The 26,375-nt window shown below is 33.1% G+C and overlaps 3 protein-coding genes across 3 annotated transcripts; 1 reads left to right on the forward strand and 2 right to left on the reverse strand.

Annotated features, from left to right (window-relative positions):
- Positions 1–2,860: 2,860 nt before the first annotated feature.
- Positions 2,861–5,534, reverse strand: LOC102598399 (DNA-3-methyladenine glycosylase 1-like). The gene is made up of 5 exons (XM_006352552.2): positions 4,932–5,534; positions 4,759–4,816; positions 4,297–4,380; positions 4,056–4,191; positions 2,861–3,420 (listed from the first exon to the last, which is right to left on the reverse strand). The coding sequence occupies exons 1-5, from the start codon at positions 5,404–5,406 to the stop codon at positions 3,151–3,153; spliced, it is 1,023 nt and encodes a 340-aa protein (XP_006352614.1). The 5' UTR covers positions 5,407–5,534; the 3' UTR covers positions 2,861–3,150.
- A 6,455-nt stretch (positions 5,535–11,989) lies between these two features.
- On the reverse strand, positions 11,990–17,563 carry LOC102583220 (uncharacterized). Its single transcript, XM_006352588.2, has 7 exons — positions 16,776–17,563; positions 16,306–16,421; positions 13,829–15,151; positions 12,956–13,367; positions 12,712–12,865; positions 12,498–12,591; positions 11,990–12,400 (listed from the first exon to the last, which is right to left on the reverse strand). Exons 1-7 carry the CDS (start codon positions 17,517–17,519, stop codon positions 12,283–12,285), a joined length of 2,961 nt encoding a protein of 986 aa, XP_006352650.1. The 5' UTR covers positions 17,520–17,563; the 3' UTR covers positions 11,990–12,282.
- Positions 17,564–21,418: 3,855 nt separating this feature from the next.
- LOC102598741 (uncharacterized) lies at positions 21,419–25,465 on the forward strand. Its single transcript, XM_006352553.2, has 3 exons — positions 21,419–21,609; positions 21,697–21,834; positions 25,157–25,465. Exons 1-3 carry the CDS (start codon positions 21,519–21,521, stop codon positions 25,171–25,173), a joined length of 246 nt encoding a protein of 81 aa, XP_006352615.1. The 5' UTR covers positions 21,419–21,518; the 3' UTR covers positions 25,174–25,465.
- Positions 25,466–26,375: the final 910 nt, after the last annotated feature.

Genomic DNA, 26,375 nt, shown 5'->3' on the forward strand with positions numbered 1-26,375 from the left:
AGTTTGTATACATGAATTGAATTAGATTATAGCATATATGATGGATTTTGACTAGTAATTGATGAGATTTAGTCTTTATGATGAATCATGACTAAAATTGCTTAAAGATGAAGCTTGTGACTTGAATGTCTTGTTATCTAGATATGTATGATGATAGAATGAAGTAAAGCTTTGAGAATAAGGCTTGTAGTCATGGATGTTTATCACTAGGGTTTTGAGAGTAAAGCCAATGTGATGAGTTATGTATGCTAAGGCCTTGATGAGAGTAAAGTCTATATGAGAATAGAGGTCTAATAGGTAGAATTGTGGTGAAAGGCCTATACTCACCTAACCTACCTTATGAATGCTTGAATGTATAAAGTGATAGAATCACTTGAATATGGATTGATTGTTAAGGGCATCCTTCCATGAGACATGAATGTTAAGCAAGGCTTAATAGTGAATCTAGGGGTGTATGATTGACCCTTAATGGATATTGACAATGAGATGAAGTGTCACACAAGGTAGGGTCCGGGCTCCAAGTTGAAAAGAGAACCACACCTAGTTGATGTGAGGACTATCCAAGTTAAAGGGGGAACTCTTACATAGTAGAGTGCGGGCTTCCCCAAAGTTAGGTCTCATGAGGTGGAAGCCTTCACATAGTGGAGTTAAGGTTTCTAGTAGCAATCTTCATATCCAATGAACTAAGACATACTTGAAGGAGTATCTCCAAGTGTTCAAAAGCATTAATGGACTTAGACATACTTAAGGAAGTATCTCATAGAGTCCATTTTAATAATGAACCTAGACATGCTTAAAGAAGTATCTCATAAGGTTTAACCTAATAATGAGCTAAGATGTGCTTAAGGAAGTACCTCATAGGGTTCTAAGGTTTAAGGAGAGGGACTAGTTTCCAACCAAGAAGTATAAGAATGAGGACCTAAAGGAATACTTAGTATGGGTAGGATTATGTGGTCTTATTTATGCATTGCACAAGTATAACTTAAGGTTGCCTAAGGAAGTGTTCTCTTATATGATACATGTTTAGATAGGATTGTGCTATACAGGGGCGGACCCACGTGGAGGTCAGGGGGTTCACCCGAACCCCCTCATCGAAAAATTACACTGTATATATAAGGTCTATTTCTGATTTTATGAGTACATATATTAAAATGAACCCCCTCAATTTTTAAGAGAGGCATGGCTCAGTGGTTAAGGGGTTCAACTCTAACCAAGAGGGTCTGGGTTCGATTCCCACTTGCAACATTTTTCCATTTGTTTTTTTTTCTTTGAAAGGTTGAATGGGCTCTTGCTTTGGGCTCAAATCCAATTCCATTTCATTGTTTTTAGAAGGCTGTATGGGCTCTGGTTTCGGGCTCAAATCCCAACTCAATGAAATGTCTCACTATTTGATTATTATTAAATTTGAAATTGATTTAGCTATAGTTGCCTTCCTTGTTATGATTAACTAAAGGTGAGATTCACTTGGTTATGAGAATTAAGCTAAGGATGAGATCCTAATATGGTGAGTATGTATGATGGCCTAAAAGTGGTACTTAGCCTAGGTGGGATTATGGGGTCTCATCTATGCATTGCACAAGTATAACTTGAAGGTTACTTATGGAGATTCTCTTGTTTGTGAGAAGTAAGCTAAGGGTATGACCATAAGATGGGAAGGATGAATATGATGACCAAAGGGGATACTTATATGAAGTACTAAATGTGGAATAATGCTTATATGATGCTTATGTTGGAGACTTTGCTTATGATTATGATATTGTCTCTTATGCTTATAGTTGATGTTTCATGAAGTATTGAATTATGTCTTATGTTGACTAACCCTTGTGATAATATGTTCTTATGATGTTATGTTAGCTATCATATTTAGTACTTTTGTACTAACGCATACTTTGCCTACATTCTTATCAAATGTAGGGTTCGGAAATTTGAGTTTCATTCTTGAGGATAGTTTCTAAGGAGCAAGGAGTTGATCAAATTACCTGATAAACACTTGTCTATTTGATCAAGGGACAACTGGAGGAAATAAGAAGCTCAAGGAAGCTTCACTCACATGACTTACATGTGAAAACAAGAAGGGAAAAAAAAAAGGATAAACAAGAAAGAGAGGAATTTTTCACATATTGAGTTTTTTTTTTTAAAACGCACATATTGAGTAGTATAATTAATTAGGAAAAAAGGTGTAAGAACTAATGAATACAATATATAGTAATGTTGATATAAATTATTTTAAATCTTGTAGGACTAATATCATATTTGTTAATATTTTTTTACTATATATAATATTCAACACATCTAATACATGTTTGATATGCATGCAAAATAGGCGATAAATTAATTAATACACAAATAACTAAATTTTATATAATTACTCTTTATATAAAAATAATATATAATTTTTTTATAATTAATCTCTAGATTTTTAATAGAGATGTAACTTTTAACAACTTAACAAATGACCCTAGATTGTTTTTTTTTTTAATCTTGAATTTGACAACTTGTAGGGAATATCAAATGGCAAGTGTGGTCAATACTACTTTCATGGAAACAAGACTGAATTTGTTGTTTTTCATGTTTCTTTTGCTAGTTTCTATGCAATAGGTTCATTTCATAAGTCCCTATTATTTACGATATAAATAAAAAATGTTCAGTTTTAAAAAATAAATGTGAACTATTTTCATTGGCAATAAATAAATTAATACTACAAACTAGAGAGCATTTAAGAAAATAAATTAAATTATTTTCATGAACAATTTTTGAGAGATCAACAATATTGTTCGGACACGGAGGCTGATAATCATGTTCATAACTAAAAAGAAAAGCAAGCCACAATAAATTAAAACAAAAAAAAATATAAAACTTGTTTAAGGAACAAATTATTTTCATTCACATATCCAAACATAATTAAATCATACTTCCAATATCTTCTCTACTTTTTTTTTACAACTATAACCAAATATTGTACAAATAAAACACCTACTTCTTCACACACCTCTAAATTAACCACCAAAACAAAAACAAAAAAAAAACAAAAAGGGTATATATATGTATTAGAATCTTAACAACTTATATTGGTTACTAGTTAAGTCAATGTCTTATAAAACTAAACAATACTAGTAATATATTAATTGTTGATGTTAGTAGATGAAATTTTCACATAGCAATTGGTTTTTGAGTAGCACATTGGACATGTCTTGGACAAGTGATAATGTGATCATTGGTAAGCCCAACTGCCTGCATGAAAGAGTGTATAATTGTTGGGCCAACATATCTAAACCCTTTTTTCACCATATCTTTGCTCATTGTTTCTGATTTTGATGTCTTTACTGGGATTTTGTTGCAAGCCTTGTATTGTGTTTTAATGGTCTTGTTGCTCACAAATCCCCATAGGTACTTGTGGAATGATCCAAACTGTTTCTTCATCTGTAAATTCAAGAATCAAATGAAACCATTATTCGATTGCAAAATTAGCTAATGAAAATATGATTTATTTAAATTTGAGGCTAGGAAATGACATGCCTATGTATTAATTATCCCTAGGAAATTGCATCAAATAAGTAAGCCTCTAGAAATGAGAAATTTTAGTAGCTCAGATAATTATCAAATTTTAACCTTATTAGTGAGTACTCGGTTTATCCCGTATCCCCCCCCTCTTTCATACCCCCACTATTATCATCATTATTATTACTTTAATGATGGTGGGATAAGTTATCCCAAAACATGTCAACCAAACAAGACATCTAAATTTTATCCCACGACTATTTATTTGTATCCCTCACACCAAACGAGCCCTAATCTTACTAATGTATTGGTTACTAAAATTCCAACAGCTAGTTGGCTAAGTCAAGGCCAGATGTGTTATTCTGATTCCATGTGGCCCACCATGTGGCTATGTTATTACTATTAATTTAGTGGTGTTAGCTTCATGCAATGATTGACTAAATACAGCTCAAAAAGTTGGTACAAAAAAAGTATTGGAACCAATGGAAATGACAGTTTAAAAGTTAATTAGAGATTTGTGTTATGCTAATATTGTACTACTACTAATTATTAATTACCTCTAAAATTCTTTTAGAATTGTCAACAACCCCTCTAACTTGGCTCAACTCAATTCCATATACAATGCTTGTTGAATTTATCTTCTTTTCATTGTATTTTGCAACAATTTCTGCATCAAATCCTGAAAATGCATCCCTAGAACAAAGTAAACAAAGCAAATTACATCTAAAACCTCAACGGATGTGTGTCAGATTCTCCAAAAATAATATATATTTTTAGGAATTCAAAGCAAATGCCTACCTGAAATCTTGCCTTCTCTTTAACACTGAAGTCCAGTCTGATCCAACTTGAGCCACAGTTAATACCAACAACTCAAATAACAGACTGCATATGATTCAATAAGGAAAATTAGTGCCCAAATGCTTCTGATAAAATATGGAGTTAGATTTAAGTTATATATCCTGACAGTCACATATAAAAAGTGTAAAAAACACATGAAAAAATCCAGAGAATTCACTTATCTATACCATGTGTGTCAATTAATTTTTATTGGACAAAGGTGGCTCCGCCCCTAACTAATGGTATAAAAGAGTTTTTATGTCATTAATGTAATTTAACATGTCATAATTAGATTATGACATTATAATTACCTTTTAAATAACATAATTATCTAAATATCTTTTATATCGTCACTACATAGAACTTAAACTCGACAAGACATGTGAAATATAGATGAAAATGGGAAGAAAAAAAGGTACTTACTTATCATCATGGACAAGAACTCCCCATTCTTCATCATGGTATGCAATATATATAGGGTCTAGAAAACAGAACAAAAACAGAACAGTTAGCTTCACTCATCCCACATGAGGTGTTTATCCTAATTGAAATTACAATGAGATAATTGAACGAACGATTAACTCAATTGAAATTACCAGAATTAGGTGTGATAAAGCTGCATCTTTTGGCTTCTCTAGAAGTTGAATCAACAGCAGCAGCATTAGCATTGAACTTAGCTGAATTAGTTCTTCCATAATGTGCAATTCTCTGTTTCCTCTGCACTTGCATATTAGCAACTTGTTCCCTTCTTGCTGCTGCTATACTTCCAGCAACTTCAACAATCATAAAAGAAGAATCATTCTTAACTTTCTTGATAGGTGACTTGATTTTAGGTGAAATAGGAGGACTTGATTTTGGGATTTTGGGTGTCTCATTACTAGTATTCAACACATTAACTTTCTTGATTTTGGGAGAGATAGGAGGAGGTGAAATCTTGAAATTACATGTATTATATTTTTTGTGGGAATTGTTATATGGTTGAAGAACAGGGCGACCATTGATATGAGAGAGTGATTGTGATGAAATATCAACAACTCCTCCTCCTTGTTTCTTGAACTTGTAAGAACACATTTTTTTAGGCTAATGTACAAATGAAGGTGATTAAAAAGCTAAGGGAAATGTGAAGGATTTTATAGAAAAGATGTAAGGCCTTTTTTTGAGGATGGAGGTAGGGTTGGTGGGGTGTGTTAAGGAACATGTATGAGGGAAGTTGATTGGAACATGGAGGATGCCATCTTGTGAGGGGCACTTTTTCTTTGTTTAACATAACCACGAGGATGAAAGTGACACAAACCTTCCTACAATCTACATCTTCATTTGAATACAATATATATTTTATATAGTTTTTCTTATATTTATTTGTTTTATACTTTATAGCATGTATAAGACTTATCACTTTCGGCTAAAATGCAAGCAAACCGATCAAGTATGGAAGAAAAAACTTGCCTTTTCTATTGATTAACAAGAATGCAATATACTATACACGTTAATTGAGATGGACAAAAACTTATTTTCAAAATTTTATAATATCGCATCATTCTTTTTTATGACAATAGTCGAAAGTAATATTGTATTCTCGTGCTCCATTATTCATAGTTATTTGTGTTGAGGTTGTAAAATCATGGTCATTGATTAGTGTCTTGTGACTTATAGCCTTTGATAATAGCTTGTAGGATCTCCTTTGATCAGTTGCTTCCTTATTTTTTATCCATCACGCTCTGACACTGCTTATTAAATATTTATAGTTGCACACAATGGATCCCTCACAACTTAAATTTTACCAAGAAAATGAAAGTGGTGGGTGTGCCAGCAGTTGAGGGACCCTCCTTTACTGCTTCATTGGTAGCCAGCTCTGTCTCTTTTTGGTTCCAAATACCCAAGCTGGAGTGAGGTTTAGTTTTTTGGGGCCAGAAAGTGACCAATCATTCTTTTTCCCTTTAGAGCTGGCTTCATTTTTATTTTCTTCTCTTTTATCTTTAATATTCCCCTCTACGAAGAGTATCTTTCTAAGCAAAAAATGATTAATTATAATTTATGACATTAGTTATAACTCAGTTGATGGAAAGTAGACGAACTGCTTTTATACAGAAAAGTTAATCTCAACTCCAAAAGAAAAAATGGGCTGTAATTCTTACTTTTGACATTTCAATTCAAGATTCAGTATTGTAACAACTATATTTTGTGTGTCCAATTAAAGATGAATTCAAAATTTTATTTGATTTTAGATAGATTTTATATATTAAGTGAGTTTTTAAAATGTAACTATAAGACTCAAGTGAATCTATTAGATTTTGTCCAATTCGTAACTTTCTATACACCGTACACGGTCGACGTATAAAATCTAATAGTATCAAGCAACAAGATCATTTTGCAATAAACAAGCTTAGGTCTAAAGTATGACTTTTTCAAGTTTCATCCCTTTTAGGGTAAGAATCTTATTCCCCTCATCTAGTGGCCATAGCCAAGTTCCTATCACTAGTCATGACATTTAAGACACTACCCTTTTGTGGATTTATATGTGCATTATTGAGACATATCACAATGTATGATTACCATACAATTTTGTGATACAAAGTAAGGATAATTGGCATATGTAGTACAAGGTAACAATAAAGAGTATATACAAGACAACATTAGAAAAGTTGTTGGTAACTTATACAATTTTTTTATTTTTATAAATAGCCTTGAAATATACATAACAAAAACTTAATATATCAAATTGTTCTTTAATTTAGTATCGTCTATTATCACAATTCAGCTTGTTAGGGAGCTTGGATATGACGTTCTGGAGGTTCTAGCTAAGACTTCATCTTTTCTCCCAATTTATATTGCTTTGAATCATTTTCAGGTTGAGTTTACATTCATAAACTATATATCCAACAACATGGAGTCTAAGTAGGGTGAGTGTGTACGCATAGCTTATCTCTATCTTAGAGATAAAGAAATTATTTCTAATAGATCCACAACTCAAGAAAAAACAGTCCAAAACAGTCCAGCGAAAGAAATAACAAAAATACAAGAACCAATAATTAATAACAAAAGACAGCCTTTAGTAAATGTCAACTTAGTGAATGTCAATTCACTCACCTAATTTAATTAATACTTGGTACTAATTTTAATGGATGGTAATAATATCACATGTAAGTTACTTTGGATTTCAATACAAAAAAGAAAGACAAGCCATGTGCAAATCCATCAAATAATGAGACGCAATTCTTGGCAAAAACACAAGATGATTGACATCTATCATATCAATTCGTAGCTCCATAATTTTTATTTATTTCAGATTTGATATTTGTATTAAAATTCGATTAAATTCAAATTCACTTTAACGGGGCATGCTTCCAACATGACTTTTTTTCATTCCTAGAGACTCGAACCTAAAATCTCTAATAATTTCAATCATTTCACCACAATCCATATTGATTCCCCATAAAAATTTTGTTATCAAACAACAATTTTGTGAACCTTCCTCGAAAACTCTTTTTCTTTTTTAAAATTGTATTCTTATTTATTTATTTATTTATTTCTAAAAGAATCAAGAAGGGCACGAGGAATTTTCACGCTTAGAATCAATAAGACCTAATAAAAATGTTTAAAAATAGAAGTTTTTATCCAATAAATTACATGAAATGGGGTCTATATATACTCGTTATTTGTTAGTTTTTATAAATTATTAAGTCAACATTTTTATTTCCTATTAGTTAATTCACTTTTATTATTTCCATGTTGTAAAAAAAATTTTAAAAATAAGAAGTTACAAGAAAAAAAAACAACAAAACGAAAGAATTTTTTTTAGAAAACGAATCTCTTGACTAGGAAAAAGCAATTTGATCATACAATAATAACATATCTAATATAATTCGTTTTTGTTTTTTTTTTGTTATCCAATGCTTTTAATTTGCACATGAGTTGGACTCTGTTTGTGGGAATTTTTTTTTTCTCCTTTTGTCTTATTTTCTCTCCTAACATACAAAAAGAAAGGGAAAAAAAATATTAGCTTATAGGATTATGTACCAATTATTATTATTGGGTACGTACAAACTAAAGTCACTACATCAAAAATGAATTTTAGCGGCAATTAATTAACAATTGCCGCTAAGTATATATTTTTAGCGGCAAATAACACTTTTTGTATATGTCCCTAAAGGCTTTAGCGACATTGAATCTAATGACACTTAACTAATGCCGGTAAATACTTTAGCACTATATATTAATGTGTCTATTTATTAGTGCTAAAAATTATTTTTGTTATAGTAAGTGAAAAAAAACTTTTTGTAATTATATGGAATACACATGCTACATGGCTAAATAATTCTTTTTATTGTTTCCCTCATTTTTCTTCCTCCAATATTAGATTATTGTATTATAACAAAATTTCAGAAATATATAACAAGATAAAATAGAGTGAGTTAGGACAGGCGCGTAAAGTAAGGTAAATGTTAAAATGAAACGAAACTGTTCAGTGCGCTTAGTAAAGCGTAAATCGCATTTGTCCAATGCGATTTACGAGTAAACTTCTCATTTCTAAACCGAATGGCATTTTGGATAATGTTTCTAACATTTCCGTTTTTCTTTATTATTATTTTTTTTGTTAAACTTTAGTTTACTACTTCTGAAGAAGAGGCTACAAACAGGCAGAAATTCAACATGCCTGATTGTGTGCCAGGGGTAATTTGGTAATTTTCATGTTTTCTTCTATAATTTTTTGTGCAATATTTCTTCATATAGGTAAAAATTATATAAAAAGTATTATAAATGACATGAATTAGCAACTTAAAATATCTAAAACAAAATTGTTCAACTTAATAGGATTGTTACAATATTTTTTGATTTATTGTGTACATATAACAAGATAAAAAAGTGTGTTGACATGATGCACGCAAAGTAAGGTAAATGTCAAAAAGAAACAAAACTGTTTAGTTACACTTAGTAAAGCATAAATCGCATTTTAAATGCGATTTATGTAAAATGCGATTTATGAGTAAACTTCTAATTTCTAAGTTGAATGGAATTTTGGATAATATTTCTAACATTTCCCATGCCTGTTGTGTGCCATGGGTAATTTGGTAATTTTCATGTTTTCTTCTATAAACATGTATTTTTCGTATCTAGTATAGGCATAATACATAAACATGACCCTTAACTTGGCTTCAATGGACAACTATGACCTTCAACTTTGAGTATGTACAAGTAGACACTTAAACTTGTATAAAATTGAACAAGTAGACACATGTGTCATACATGGCATAATACACGTAGGATGCCACGTAGAACACAAAATAGCCATGTAAGGTGCCATGTAGGAAGAATATGTCTATTTGTTCAATTTCATACAAGTTTAAGTGTCTACTTGTGCACACTCAAAGTTAAAGATTATAGTTGTCAGCTGACGCTAAGTTAAGGGACATGCTTATGTGTTATGTCTCTAGTATATATATATATGAATGATGTGATATAGTTATGACCTACATGTGCCAATATATGTGGGGTGATAGCTATGACCTTCATGCATGCTTAATTTTGAACAAGTACACAATGATATCATAATGAATTATTGTAGCACTGCAACCACAAAAACACAAAAAGCAACAGTGAAAAGTTCTCTTATTTTTGTCTCACATGCTAAGTTAGAGATAAATATAATTTATAGGGTCCCTAATATCCCTCAGCCAACCAACAAATATATATAAATAAAAATAAAGAGTATTACTTACAAATTTCCAGCTCCTAAGAGGAAGGAGGGCCAAAGGGAAACTTGATCAATTAATATCTACATTAAAGATGATACATTATACTCATTGAACATTTATTTTAATGGTAGAAGTAGCTAAATTAACACTTTTTTTTATTAAAAAAAAGTAATTCGTTAACTCATTCAAGTTCCAGTGGATTAGGTCTTGTTTTGTTTAAAAACTTAACCTAGTGAGTCGAATATGAAATGACTCAATGAATCAAAATAGTGTAATTCGACGGGTCAAAATCAACTTGAAAATTGAAAATCATAAAAAAAAAAATTGGAACAATAACTTGAGCTAATAATTTACAAAGAAGACTTTCGATTCTATGCTGGGCAAATTAAGTTATAACATGTTAGTTGATTCACTTTAACCCAAACAAACTTTGATAGATTTGACACCTCTCTCTATATATGTGTGTGAGAAATGTTGAGCATGTGTATATGCATGTGACAACCAATTTTGTGAAATTGACACATAAATAGAAATGTTGTCTCTCTTGGTTGGTTTTTGCAAGTTCATATATATTGTACTAGTGACTAGTGACGGCAATATGCTCTTAATTAGCACCAACTCTTATCCGCAAAACAAATTAAATCCCTCACATGCATTGCTAGGGGCATTAAACTTTGAGCTAAGTAGGGTTGGGACAACACGCAGGAGTGGACGTTTGATATTTTCGTTTGATTTAAAAAAAAATTAATTATAATATTTTGATTTTTGATTTTTTTTTAATGATATTTACCTATTACCAGACTGTAGTTTGTTTGATTTGATTCTGTTGGATTTAGTTTAATTTTTTCTTGTGCGATTTAATTCAGTACTTCTTCGATAAGAGATTGAGTTATTTTCTACTTAAAAAATGGGCTATTTTCAATTCGACCTAAAAATATTAATTGGTCACTTTCAAGATAAATCATTGTAGTTGACATGTCTGTGGTTTTGGGATAAATATGAATGAAATAATATGTCTTAATTTATATGATATTTTGAGAGTCAATAGTTTAAGTTTGAACGGGAATTTGCACGTGAAATAGTTTAAGTCTATGTATATCATAAATATTTATCAGCTATATATTATTTTTCGAAAATAATATCTTTGTCCAATAAAGATAGAAATAAAATATGCTTACTTTCTATCTTAATAAAACTTTGTTTGTGGGATTACACTAATATAAAATTCTTGGCTTCACCCTTGCTTGAGCTCATGACCAAAAGGAGGAAATATTGAATTTTCTTTAACTTCTTTGTGTATAAAAATCTTAGTGTAGAAATTAATTAGAAGAACAAGGCCAGAGCTGAACTACACATTTTTGTTATATTGTGAAAATTAAGGTAAAAATAAATTATTTCTTCACTAAGGATTTTTACCTTATAATCATTGAATCTCCTTGATATATAGAAAAAATAAATCTAGTGTAGTTATAAGGTGGTTCAAAAGTTGCTTTAGGTTATTTTTGAATACCAACACAAAACTAGAGGTTGACTCTATTCAAAATTTCAACCTGAGGTTCCAAGTAAAATCCCACTGCCTACTGTCTCACATTTTATGCAGAAACTAAGAAGCAAAAGGCCAGAGCTAAGTGAAAAATCTGTTTGCCTCCAATTGATGGATTTTGTTTCCAAATTTACAAAGGGAAAGGTGTTGGAAAGTAGCAAACATATAATGCATATAGAATCTAACTAATGGAGTACTGGTAGCTTTTGCCTTATGCTGATTCTCTTCTCTACTCTCTAATCTAGCTAGCGTTCGATTGCCATAAGTCGACTAGTGCTCTGGAGATCATCATTCTGAATGATTTTCAAGTAAGGATAATTAGTTATACTTGCTAGTCTTGCATGTTGGAGATTCTTCACGTCGCGAAGAATCTCCAAGTAAATATAAAGAAACTTGAAAGAAAGACACAACTCTACTATCACCAGAAGGGAACTTCTCTTTCATTAATCCTATCATATACAAAGGATGGTTAGTGGATAGTAGATTAGCCAGAAAAGGATTTCATGGCTAAGAAAAAGGGTGTCTGGCCAACCTCCACAACTCTGCTTGTGTGACCTTGCTCTCAAATAAAGGAAGACGGTTGAAGTAGGATGACAACCAGAGTAAACTGGGATGAGGCTTGAGTGCAGTGACCTTAACTTACTCAGAATTGCAGCTTTTTTTGGTTGTTGTCTGGCAGACCTTCAGAACAAAATCAAGTTCACATGTACATCATGAATGAGCATATGCACGCACGACATCCATTATTGGAGTTTGGCATATCGGACATTTTCCAATACCGGAAATCAATTCATGTGCACACAAGAAACAGGTGCACATATGTCCACATCTGCAGCAAAAAAAAATAGACAAATGTATGAACATGATTAGTACTGTTTATTTCTAGTATAGTGTTTCAGTTACGTACTTAGTCGATATATCAGTACCTGTAAAGAAGAGAATCAACTGGCTCCTCATTGCAAATACAGCATTTTCCATTGTTTGAACCCTTTTTATCTGAATTCCCCCTGCTGTTTTGACCTGTATTATAAAATATCATAAGTCCCTTCTTTACATAATCAAAGAATACGGTATTTTCCCCCATCAAATTAATCAAATCTATTAGAATCTCATATCATGATATTTGTTGTTCCAACTCACCTAACTGACTGATTGCAGCTGCAACATCCTGCTTAATCGAATGTTGTAACTTCATTTGCATGTTCATACAACTCTTCATAGATCTTCGTATCTCAAAAATCTCTTGGTGGAGTTGCTCCATATGTCCTCTCATTTCATATATGAGTTCCATTTCCTGTTTAATGCAATGTCATTAGGTCTAATGATTCTAATCCCATGTTTAACAAGAATATCTGGCAAGTAAGTCCAAGGATAGACAACTCACAGTTGCAGGATGTCCGGTGGAGGAAGAACATGGTTGGGAGTATATATTAGACGATTGAGATTGCAGTGAAGAAGGAGACGGGAAGTGATAAGAGTCATCAGTGACTTCCTGGTATGGATTTGTGTTCCATGACTGTGAAGATGTGTTCTGAAGAATTAATACTTCAGGTTCATCGTATCGTTGTCTGCTCGGGATATTGTCATCTTCAGAGTCATCGTTATAGCCCCATTCTACTTCTTCTTCTTTTGCATTCTGTTCCACTTCCTCCTCCTCCTCATCTTCAGCCACTTGTGCTGGTACTTGTTTCTCAACATGGCTGCTCCTTGCATTTGGTAGTTGTTGTGAGCGAGATGCCATAATTCGATCAATTTGCTCTCTCAAACCACTCGTAAGAAACACTGAAACACTTTTCCTGCACAAATATGAAAATCAAAATCAAAGTGCAAGTCATGAACCATGCTTTGATTTCAAAAGTTGAAGGATGAATATCATAGGCGTGAGCAAGGACATAGACTCAAAGGCAAGCAGGACTGTTTATTAAAATGTTGCATTTCTTTTCAGGTTCTTAGAAATCTATATGTTTGATTTTCATCTCGAATGAGACGAGTCTTTCACTACAACATTTAGAGGGGCAAAAACCGATAAGCACTTGCATGCTTTAAGAAGGAAAGTTTACTTCAAATATTAAGGAATCATTTAAAGATGCTTCAAATTTGTATGTCTATGTATAATTGAGACTTTCATATTTTCGCTACGCTAATGGGACAGATAACGTATATTTATGTATGTGGATGGTTAAGAAGTAAACCTAAATCACAAGGAACAAATTTATAGGATTAGTATCACAATAAATTTGAAGGAGGTTGCTAATACCGGTGAAGAAGTTGTTGTATGTCATGATTGTTTGAGAAAGGATCAAGCATCTCTTGGTATCTTTCTTGCCTGAGACCTTCCCATTCTTTCCGTGGACGAGAAATATAACTTATCCAATCTTCATTGTCTTGCTGATAGTTAGACTGCAGTTCATCCCATCCACTAGTTGTGAGGGAATAATCACTTACCGAGCCACTGTAACTTTCAACTAGACACTGGTTGGTTGCTTCCTCCTCCCTGTAGCTTTGAGGATTCGTGCAATCACTAGTCCCTGGAAACTGCTTGTTTTCGCCTCTATGCTTAGGAGGTCTTCCTGAATCTACAAAATCCAAAAAGTTGCTATGGCTGGCTTCGGAACTTGTGTTTCCCCAACTAGCTTTTTCAGGGATATCATCTAAGCTCTGTGCTTGACAAGTATAGCTCGGTAAGCTGGTGAGGTTCATGTCATGTTGATTTAATATACAAGAACCTTCTGATTTTTTCGCGCTACATGCCATCTCTTTCTGATTTTCGGGCAAGTTAGTAACCTGTATGCTGGTTGCCATATTTCTCGAGCTTAATTTCTTACATAATTCCTCATAATGATTCTCTTCACACGGTTGATTGGATATACAAAAAGTTCCAACCTTTGGGATGTTATCTACCACCTCTTTATGGTTGTTTCTTGGTTTATGATGACTCTCTTCTTTAGATGTGCAAGGGTCTCGAGCCTTTTCTCCCGATGCTGTACCAGGCTGCATTTCAGCTCCCTCCCTGACAAGCTCCTTATGTCGATCCCCTTCTCCCTGCTGATGTGATGAAAATCTGTTTCCAACTTGTATGCTAGGTGCCACATTCCTGGGGCTTACTTGTTCGGGTACTTCCTCATGATGATTCTCTTCTTGTAGCTGATTGGATATAGCAATAATTCCAACTTTTGGTTTGTTATCTACGGCCTCTTTATGGGGGCTTCTTGGTTTATGATGATTCTCTTTTTTAGATATGCTAGGGTCTCGAGTATTATCTCCCAATGTTATAGAGGTACTTATTGAGTCGGCTAGTACACCAGGCTGCAGTCCTGCTCTCTCCTTCACATGCCCCTTAAGTGGATCCTCTTCTTTCTGCTGATGTAATGAAAATCCAGTTCCTACTTTCGCGGAGTTACTACGAACTAGTTCTCTTTGGTGGCTTCTTAAGCTTTTAAAGTCCCGATAACTATTCTCTTTTTGTTGTCGATTTGGTGTGGAAGGGAGGCTTCCGCTCTCATGGATGCTTTCTGCTACTTCTTTTGAGGTGTTTCTTGAAACAGCAAGACCATGCTGTCCTACTGTGTTGAACTTTTCCCTGAAATGAATTAACATTATGGTTTAATGCATTGTGCACTAAGTAGAACTATACATCAGAAAGATCAGAACTTTGTTAAACAAAAGCATAGTTGAGTTCCTTTCAATTACACAACTAATGAGGAAAATGTGCTTTGGATCTTCTTCTTAATGTGTTTGGTATGAAGGAAAATAGTAGTATAAAATAAGTGATTTTCTGGTGTTTGATTAGTAAGAAGAAAATATTGTCCAAAGGACATCTTGGCATAATCTAGACATATACTTGACACCGAACGCGAATCCCCACCCTTTAACACGGACCCGAACCCATATCCAGCCTGGAACCCGTCCTTACCCCAACATCGACCCAAGACCCGACCCCCGCACCTAACCTCGACCCCGCCTCAGAACTTGATCCTCGAACTCACCCTAGTCTAACCCGAACAACCGACCCCAACCACCACTCAGGATCCAATGTTGACTAGAGAACTGAACCCCACCCTGACCGGAGACTCCACTCTGAGCCAAGACCCGCGTTGACTCTGAGATGGGATCGGAATAAGGTCAAGTTCAAGTCATGGTCGAGATCGGGAGTCGGATCTCTAGACGAGGTCAGATATCGAGTCCCATGTCGAAGTCGGATATCGGGTCTGAGGTTGTGTGGTGAGGTTGAAAGAGAGTTTTGGAAAGAAAATTCATTACTTTTTGGTATGGAAGTCATTTTCCTTAAATTTGAGGAAAAATAAGTCCATTTTCCAAAATATTTTAGTAAACCAAACATGAGAAAATTGGAAAACATTTCGCTTCAAGCGCAATAAAGAAGCCCGACACAGAGGTGTCAAGACTTGAAAAGTAGAAATATCTCGTGGACTATTTTTACCTCATAAGCATCCCAAAACGAATCAACAACTAAAAGATGTTGCATTAGCAACCACAATGTGATCTAATGGTTTCAAGAATGCTACTTAGCGAGAAGAACCTGTCGACTTAGGAGCACCTGAATCTATTCTTTTGGTGTCACCATTCCGTCTATGTTAAAGCATCCGTCCATTCCTCAATGAAAGGAAACGCTACTCAGGGATCAAAAAAAGTAACTTGGTGCCTTTCCCCAAGAATTGGTCATTCAGCATTCACACATGGAAGGAAAAACAATGAAAACAAAAGGATGTACTGCACCTGAGATGCATAATTGCAGAATGTTTCGATTTATTTGGTTCAGACGCTGAGCACTTCACTGAATGGCCTCCTCTAACTTCTGCACCATGTCGTATGAGTCTAACTCGAAGCAAAGCCTAGTCAAGAAGTTGAATTATAAGGATCAATCAGTACCCACAAATACAAGTGTTCAGTTCTAACATTGTTAAATATGTGCAAATCCCTTAGAATTGATATATATATATATATATACACATCAAGAATCTGCTCCTCAATCCAATTAGACACTCTACATAATCTTCATTTTTTTTCGAGTTTTACTTGTCGATAAAATTCAATATTTCAGGGAACTTATTAGTTGTTCTACAGTACAGTATAGTCTAACCAAACAAGCAAAGCAAAATGTGTAAACAACAAACAAACAAACATACACTACAATACCATCTATCCAAACATTGTTTCAACATCACAATATTAGAGGAGAAATGTACCTGAATCCTGCCTCTTTGTTGGAACTTGGAAACCGTCTTACGTTCCACAAGACCTTCAAGTTCCCTCTTCCTATCGCGCTCCATTTGCAAGAGCAAATCACTGAATGCCTGGCGCCCCCTGATGAATCGAGGTGAACTCAAAACCGGTGAAAAATTACACCTCTGTCCTTCCGAATGATCCTTTATTGATGATGTCCTAACACGAGGCAACGATGATCCACCATTGACAGCAGCAACAACAACATTACCACCATTATCAAATTTGAGTTTCTTGATTATATCAGCAACTCCCAACCTCTCACTTTCTTTAACATCAGAATCAGAATCTTTACTTATATCTGTTTTATCATCTGATTCCCAATCACATTCACTTTTCATCATAATGGAACAAGATTCATCACACACAAATCCCAAATTCTCATAATTATTAACCAAATTCAAACTTTTCGATTCTGTTTCGAAATCTTTCCATTTTCTAACAAGAGAAGAAACACCCCCACCACAACTTTCTTGATTCTTGCCACCAAATTCTGTTTTTTTGCATATGAATAAATCAACATTGTTTTGGGAATTTTCACAAGAATCAGATGGAAAAGCTTTACAAGAATGCAAATGGGATTGAACCAAATTCTTGAAATTTTGTTTGAAAGAATTGGAATCTCTAGTACTAGTACCACAACATCTATTATTAAGAACATAGCCAAATGGAGAAGAGGAGGCAATTTCTACTTGTGAAGAAGCCATTTCTTTTTAATTCTAATCCTCTCTTCTTCTCCACAAATCAACAATGTTTTAAAAAAAAATACTATTCTAAATTAGAAAAAAAAAGAAGATGAAATCTTTGAACATGTCAAAATATCATTTTTTTCAACAAGCCAAAAGATTTAAGAGAAGAAGAGAGAAGAACAATGTTTCATAAAAATAGGCAAAATAACAGAAACAATAAAATTGGAACAAGATTTTAGGAGAGGCATTAACCGTTTAATTTAACACAATGATCATCAATAATCAATAATAGTAACAAACTATTTTGCTTATCTATATTTTTGGTTTTTATCCAATGATTCAGTCAAAGTGTAGAAATTTGAAAGAAAAAAAAACACTTAAATTTTGGATGAATATTTAAGGTAGAGAGAATTGTTCTATTGGAGGGAATATGAAACGTCAACTGATTAATTATATCTCAAACGCACGTTACGCCTTATATTTAAAACACCATATTTAATATTATGGGAGTGACACTGTTTGTCATAATGTTATCGTTTGCCCAGTTACTTTACAAATTTGATCGTTATAATATGTAGTACATAATTTTTTGATAGAGTAATATCGATCGACACCCTTCAAATATACGTAGCTCTAGCACTATTGACTATATATCTACATATGAAAATGTTGAGCAAACAAACAAAAAATAGAAGCTTCCCATATAAAAATTGAAAGTACCTTTAAAGAGAGAAAAGAAGAAAAAGAAAGGACTATGACGTATTTGATGTGGATTGTGGTATTGTTAGATGAGAACTAACAACAATGTAAAACTCTTATAGATCTATGACGTATTTAATTAGAAATTTTAGATTTAAATCTTAGAAAATTTTGAAAAAATTATTTAGAGCATTGCCCTTCAAAAATAAGTCTTATAATAAGTAAATTTGAATTTAATCGAATCTTAATAGAAATATGTTACAATATTGAGTGGATTTTGTTTTTTTACAAAAAACAAAATAGGGACGTTATGAATTTATTGGGACCTTAAGTAACCATAAAGAGAAATTGTTGAAAGTACAGTTGTAGCATTAAGATGCAAAGGCCGGCTTGTGGAAAAATTTTATTATGGGTGAGGCGCACATAGTGTCAGTTGTGTGAGGCGTTTTTTGGCTGCCATTTGTACATTGTGGGGCCCATATTGTACTTGTTTCATTTCCTTACTTTTTCTCTTTCCATTTTAATCTTTTCTTATACTTCTTTCTTTTTTACTTGTATTTTCTTTGTTTGCTTGCCAACTCTCTTTGTAATTTTATTTTAATAGAAAGAAACTTTAGAACTCACCGACGGATATATATATATACATATATATATATTATAATAATATATCAGATGAAATTAAATTATTATTTTTTAAATAAATTCAAAGAGATTGAAGATAGTGAAACTAAAATAAATAAATTGAACTCTCACAAAAATGTAAAAATTCATATAATCAACCAATTGAGCTACTAAAATTCATTCGGTATTATTTATTACAAAATTCACAATTTAATTTTAATTATTTAAATTTTAGTCATTAATTTAATTTTTGAGATTTTCAATTTTAACCACCCAATTCTTAATTGCCTTGTAACTCTTCTTAATACACTCTATTTTAATTATCTAAAATAAATAATAATTCCGAAAAAATATTTTAAATAATATGAGACGGAGGGACCACAAGTTTGTATAGAACCTTTTCTCAATTAATAAATGCTAACATAATGTACATTCTCACTAGTCACTACGATAAATAATTTAACTAATGAAATAATTTATATTTTGTGTAAATGAAACGCAACATGATAAAATTAACCAACAATCATTTAATGAGATTTTCGAGTTTTCAAAACAAACGATATCACTTTCTTTTTTTCCGCTCTTTTTTCATATTGTCCTCCATTTCTTCACCCCATTGCTTTAGTAGCATTAAAGGGTTTATTTAATAGGTGATTAGAATTATGCATGTCTTCAATTTGGTATTTGACGTTAATAGTAAATTAGTTTGAAGACAATAAAAAATACACAAATCTTATCTTATCTTGTAATATAGAACTATTTTTAAAAGTAACGCGAGTTTAAAGAAAATAGAGTGTAAACAAATTTCAATATAAGAATAATATTTTTAATAGATATTCAATTCAACACGTTAAATAAATGTGGATATAAAATAGAAAATAAAAATATTGATCAACTAATAATATGACTTTTTATTCCCTTGCACTTTTCCACTTTCAATATAATATTTTAATTTATTTAATTGAAGTTGACATGGACCCCACAATTATCTTGCAATTCCCACTCAAACTTTATATTCTCTCTCCTTTTGGTTTCATTTTTAGCCTTAACTAAAAGTTTGGGTCCCACGATCCACATGTCAAAAAATGGGTGGAGCCTCTTCCAACTTTGGTTGGTTGGGCCTCACCCATAGTAAAAATTTTCTCTAACCCTTTACTAATTTAAGTAAAATATGTGTTTCGTCATTTCAAACACTATTCATAACATGATTGATGTGGACTAAAAAATTATTTCCATGTGTTATTCAAATGAATGTACATATATATGGTTTCACCTTATTATATCGCTAAAATATTCATAGGTTAACATACACAAAAATTGGGAAAGTTGTTTAACTTATGTAAAATATCTCTTAAATATCTAAAATATGTGCAAAAAATATGAGGCTTCACATACTTCTCCCCCAACTCCCTTCAGATGATCCGTAAAATTCTTGCAAAAAATCATCCAAAAGTCATATCACCAAAATTTTCATAGGTTAAAACACACGAAAAACTAAGAAAATAATCTTATTCCTGTAAAAATGGCTCCCAAATTCCCAAAATATATGAAAAAAATGATGATGCTTCATGTACTACTTCCCCTACTCCCTACAGAGGGTTCCGTAAAAGTTTTGCAAAAAAAAATCCGAAAGTCATATCACCAAAATATTCATGAGCTAACACACATGAAAAACCTAAAATATCACCTAATTCCTGTAAATGGATACTAAATGCCCAAAATAAATGCAAAAAATAGTGAGACTTCATCTATTACTACCCCAACTCCCTATGGAGAGTTCCGTAAAAATTTTGCAAAAAAAAAAAACTTCTGAAAGTCACATCACCAAAATATTAATAGACTAACACACACGAAAAACTCAGAAAATTACCTAATTCTTGTAAAATGACTCATAAATGCCCAAAATCTATGCCAAAAATGGTGAAGCTTCACGTTCTTCTTTCCCTAATCCCTACGGAGGGTTCTGTAAAAGTTTTGCAAAAAATAGTCTTGAGGCATATCACCAATATATTAATGGGCTAATACGCATGAAAAACTGATAAAATTGTCTAATTCCTGTAAAAGGGCTCTTAAATGCCCAAAAAATGGTGAGACTTCATGTATTGCTCCCCCAACTCCCTACAGAGGATTCCATAAAGGTTTTGAAAAAAACTGTCCAAAAATCATATCACCAAAATATTCAAGGGCTAACACACACAAAAATTGAAAAAATCGCCAAATTCTTGTAAAATGACTCCTGAATGCCCAAAATATATGCAAAAGATGGTAAGAACTCATGTATTACTCCCCAACCCCGAGGGTTCCGTAAAGATTTTGTCAGAAATTCGTTCGAAACCCATATCTCCAAAACATTTACGAGCTAACACACACAAAAAACAGAAAAAATCACCTAATTCATATAAAATAACTCCTAAATGCCCAATTTTTTTAATTCCATCTTAGTATTTATTTTGCCTTATTCATACCAATTAAGCAAATTTCCATATACAAATCACATATTTTAATCATCTCAATTTGCGTGTCCTCGAGTCGCACTAAATAAATTTTAACTTTACAATTTTATGGGTTTGGCCCAAACCCGACCCTAGTAGAATCCGATACTATTGAAAAAGGGGCAATGGAATTTCTCAGCCTATACTCCTCGCCTGCTGCTGACTGACCATTTCTTCCCGGAAGAAGAAGAAGAAGAAGAAAAAGATGCCGTTGAGTGCAACAATGGTGGGAGCCCTTTTGGGATTGGGTACCCAGATGTACTCTAATGCCCTTCGAAAACTTCCTTACATGCGCCGTATTCTTCTATTCTCCCTTTTTCTTTTTTTAAAAATACAGGTTTTTTTGGGGATTAACTGCTGATTTTTTGGTTTCGATTGTGTAGATCCGTGGGAACATTTGTTGGGTATTGGACTTGGTGTGGTGGCTGCCAATCAGATGGTGAAATGGGAAGCTAAGAGCAATGAAGATCTCGACAAATTGCTTGAGAAATCTAGGCTAGCTAATGAACGCCGTTACTTTGGTAAGTTTTCACATCAACCGAATTTCGATTGAACACCCTTTATTGCATTTCGCTGTTTCTATCTATTAGCAATTGTGCAATCACTTTGTAAAGACACAAGCTTTGAAATTGATAACCCCGTATGTGCTTAAATGAGGGTCTCTACTACTGAATAGTGCTAAATATGTTTGGACTTGGCATGAGATTTAAGAAAATTTGAACGATTTTTGAATCTTGTGGTCTGCATTGAATGTAGCAAAATGCCCCTTTAGTCTTGTGGTCTTACATGTATCATGTAAAAAATTGGAGTGCAAGAGTTGCAAAAAGGGAAGGACGCATTCTTTTAATGTAAGACGAACAAATTGAAACAGAGGTAGTAGTATTGCCCTTAATTTTTTTTGGAAGATATACATACGAGGCGGCTGATTTGAAAAAAGGGCTCTTGTTTGGGTTGGTCAATGTTAATTGTGGGTAAAATAAATCTTTGTTCTTCTAGAGGACGTAGTCGGGCAACGGGAGGTCAGTGCAATTGATGGAGGAATACTTAGAAAATGTGGAAATCATTGGTGATTCCATGCCTTGAAATGTTTAGGGATGTCTCTAAAGTAGTGAATAACCTGTTTAAAACTTTAGAAAAGTTGTCTTTAAGGATATTGACTATCATTGCAAATTGGGGTCCTTTCCTGAAAAAATCCTATTTTTTTGTGTCTATCTTCTTATGTATTTATCCTAAAATATGGTGAAGAAGTTTATGATTTTGGTTGTGTTTCATTAGATTCTAGTTTTACTTTTGGGTTGCAAGTATATAGTTCTTGGATGTTTATGGATCTTGTTCATGTTGATAAAGAATGGATCTTGTTGTTCATTAAAGCTTCCCAATTCATCATGTAATTTGCTAGTTTTACAAGGATAGTTGAGTTGACCTTAAAGATGAAGCATGTATTGTGAGATTTAACCGAAATCTAACAGTACCTGTACTAGTCTCAAATATCTGTTATGCATTTGGATTGGCTGCCCTAGTATTTCCAGTACCATGTATAGTTTTCTACTTAGATGACTATTGCACCTTAAAAGGAAGTTAAGGAGCAAAGAAAAGATACTGGATAAAAGGTATACCAGAATTAGTTTTTGTTCTTTGGGTTAGGCACATGTCACTGGTTAGAATATTGCCATAGACCAAAGCTTTGTATTTAAGTGGAGAACAATAGAAGGGAGGGACCGTTATCCAGCGAGTTTCACGCCATGCGCCTCCAGGGTTGGGGATTTATCGGTTATCAACAAAAAAAAGGTCCTTGCTTAGTTCAGCAATGCAGATGTTTGCAGTTATCAACTGGGCCGTTATCTCTTTTGCTCCCTTGCTACTTCAACTGATTGACTTTCTGTCTTCCAGAAGCTCTTTTCGGGCAAAACTATTATTCCTATACTCATGGGAAAAGGGATGATCAATCTCGGTTGCATCTTTTTCACACTTCGCCACAAATTCCGCACCTGCATATTCTTTGAAACCCAGTAACAAGCAGGTGGTTTCCTCTGGGATGTACCACCTTTAAACAGCTTTTGTCCCAAAACAGGTACTCTGTTACCACCATTGAAGTAAAACGAAAAGGCAATAAGTAGAGGAATAACAGAACCAAGAAAGAGGAATTTAGAATTAGATGTGATTAAAATTCTCATGAAATATAGCTTCCATATGCTATTAACATTTCTTTTATACATGACATAATTTGGTTGTCAGTCTTGATTATGAAAAGAAAAGCTTTAAGAGTTGTGCTTGATTATATTTTGTTTTCACCGACATGGGATGTGGTCTGTGTTAAATGGCCTTAGGTGTTGGTTGGTTTAAATGTGGTATCGGGTTTGTATGAAACCAACCAACACCTAAGAAACGCGGTTGGTTTAAATGTCGATTTGGAATGAATTTTCATTAATTTTTGGGATTTAAGGTCCTTGTATTGTGGGTAAACTGATTTTGACAAAGGTTTTCCAAAATTTCTCATTTTAAACCGCGTTTCTAATGAGATTTTTTTGGGTTATTGCATGTAATGGATGATGCAATTGGTATTCCCATTTTAAATCATCAATAATCTTAAAGATATCCTTATACTTTGCAATATTCCCTTCAAATGCCTCCTTAGCTCTATCCATGGCTTTACCCTTACCGGCATTAACGTCAATACATGACTGATAAAGTCCTAAAAAAGATTTATAGAAATTAATGTTGATTTTACATTAGTGGAGACTTGACATGAAAGGAAAGCATATAAACAAATTTGAGAAATTCAAGAGTTCTGATTAGAATGTTATCAATCTCAAAATTTTCTAAGAGGCCAATAAACATCACATGTTTAAGGTAAAGATTTGGTGAACTTGGAAAATTTCTGTGGAAGTACCTGACTCTTCTCTCTCATGTTCCAAAACAAATTCTTCCGAAATATGTGTGAATTTGTTTGTTGGTCTCCTGTAGAAAATTTTAATGATGCTTTTGATATTTCATGATTGGAGCTGCATGAGCTTTAGATTTGTATTTTAGGTAAGAAATGACGTTTATTTGTGTTAGAATAGGATTGTGTATACCTATTCCTATTCTAACAATTTGGAAGAGATGTCATTGAAGGAAAATGTTTGGTGTCTAACTCTCCCTCCGTATTTATGTGGTGATGTTGGATTGGGCATTGAAAGCCAATCTATAGTTGTACCTGCAAAAGCAAGAACAAATTAGCACTGTTAATATGTTCTTAATTTTTCATTCTATGGATATTGAACATTTTAGACACATGCCATAAGCCTTGTCAAAATTTTGGAAGTCCATTTTTTACTTTGTCAAAAGTAAAATAAAATGGATGGGAACATTTTGGTACACAGTGCATGAAAATGACATGTGAAATTTATATCTAAAATCATGGGAACCCTTTTAGAAACTATGTAAGTAGGAAGAGTAGAATCATGAGTTAAGGTAAGTTCAAATTCCAGCGAAAACACTAGATGATTTTTTTCCATCTATCCAAGCCCTGATGGACAAAATTGCTTGGTACCTATACTGGTGGAATTAGTCGAGGTGTGCGCAAACTGACTCACACACCATGGTTATAAAAAAGAAGAAGAGTAAAAGCATAATACAATACCAAAGGCTCAACAAAACTGATGGAGAAAGTATTCTATTGACCCTATTTTCAACCATCAAGTTTGTGCTTCATGTTTGTGTCTGTATTGACCCGGAAGTTACTCTTCTGCGCTCTATTATTTTTGCTGGAATGACTTTCTTTTATGTTGTGTGTAGTCTATTTTAGTTTTTTTCAACTCTTGTATCGTAGTTGTCCTAATCTCACTGGAGCTTTTGTTGCAGATGAAGATGAAGATTAATACTATGGATGGTTTCCAGAGAGTATGTTGTGATAGCAGCTGCAATGAGTCAAATTGTTTGCTTAAGCAGTTTTTTCCCCTTTTATAAGATTTGCAGTACATTGATCTTTTGTATCGGTGAAGAACACTTTGCAATAATCATATTTTGAATGTCTTGCAAAATGTGTTTTACCTAATAATGAGATCATCCATATTCTCCTACAGTCAGTCCTATGACTGTTTTGGATCATTTTATATGTTATGAACCTCAACTTTTTAACATTTAAAAAACAGAACTATGGTGTTTCCTTTACGTGCTCCTATGGCTAAATTCCGAGGTCTATCTCAAACAACCTCAACCTCTCTGTCCCCAAGGTAAGGGTAAGTTTTGTGTATACCCTATCCTCCCATGCTTCCGCTTTGTAGGATTACATCGAATATATTGTTTCTTTGAAACCAACTTTCTATTATAACAATTATTTTTATAATAACATTTTATTGAAGTAGTCTGTTTTTTGTGGAACTGATATTTCATATTATATGATTTGTATAACAACATTTTGTTATAATAGTTAAATTTTTTTATCATAGAGTGATTTAATCGTGTATCACTTTGTCCCAAAAGTTCTTTTTTGCTAATGATCCCAATTTTGTAAAGTTTATTCCACCTTTTTAAACTTGTTGACTCTTTCTCATTTGAACTTTATACATGCTTGATTTTTAAAAATATAAACAGAGTTTCAAAATCTTATAAATGAATTGTTGGGGGAACTCAGAGAAAAGAACCCCTCCAAAAGTAGACTATTTGCGGCGAACACATGGTATTCTTTAATAAATGGTATAAAAAAAATACGGTATAAAAAATTTCCGTTAAGAGAATAATGGAAAGTGTAAAAGTAATTAATTTTAAATTGAGAAATCACATGTCTTTTTTTTTTTTGGAACAGATCAACAACGAGTGTCATATAAAATAAAAGAGAACAATATATAAGCAACATTAATTCTAGAATTGGTGAATGTCTCTATTGGACATCACCACTAATAGGAAAGAATTAATCATGACAATAGTTACATACAGACATTGTAATCATGGTTTTTTTCTTTTTTCATTTCCACAAGTTAAACATGAATTAATCTTTTCAAAATAATCATGATCATTTTTGACATAAAGCTACAACTACCATTTTCCTTTATAACCCCCCCCCCCCCCCCCCCCCCCACAC

This window comes from Solanum tuberosum, unplaced genomic scaffold (genome assembly GCF_000226075.1).
Source record: "Solanum tuberosum cultivar DM 1-3 516 R44 unplaced genomic scaffold, SolTub_3.0 scf00149, whole genome shotgun sequence".
Classification (NCBI taxonomy): domain Eukaryota; kingdom Viridiplantae; phylum Streptophyta; class Magnoliopsida; order Solanales; family Solanaceae; genus Solanum; species Solanum tuberosum.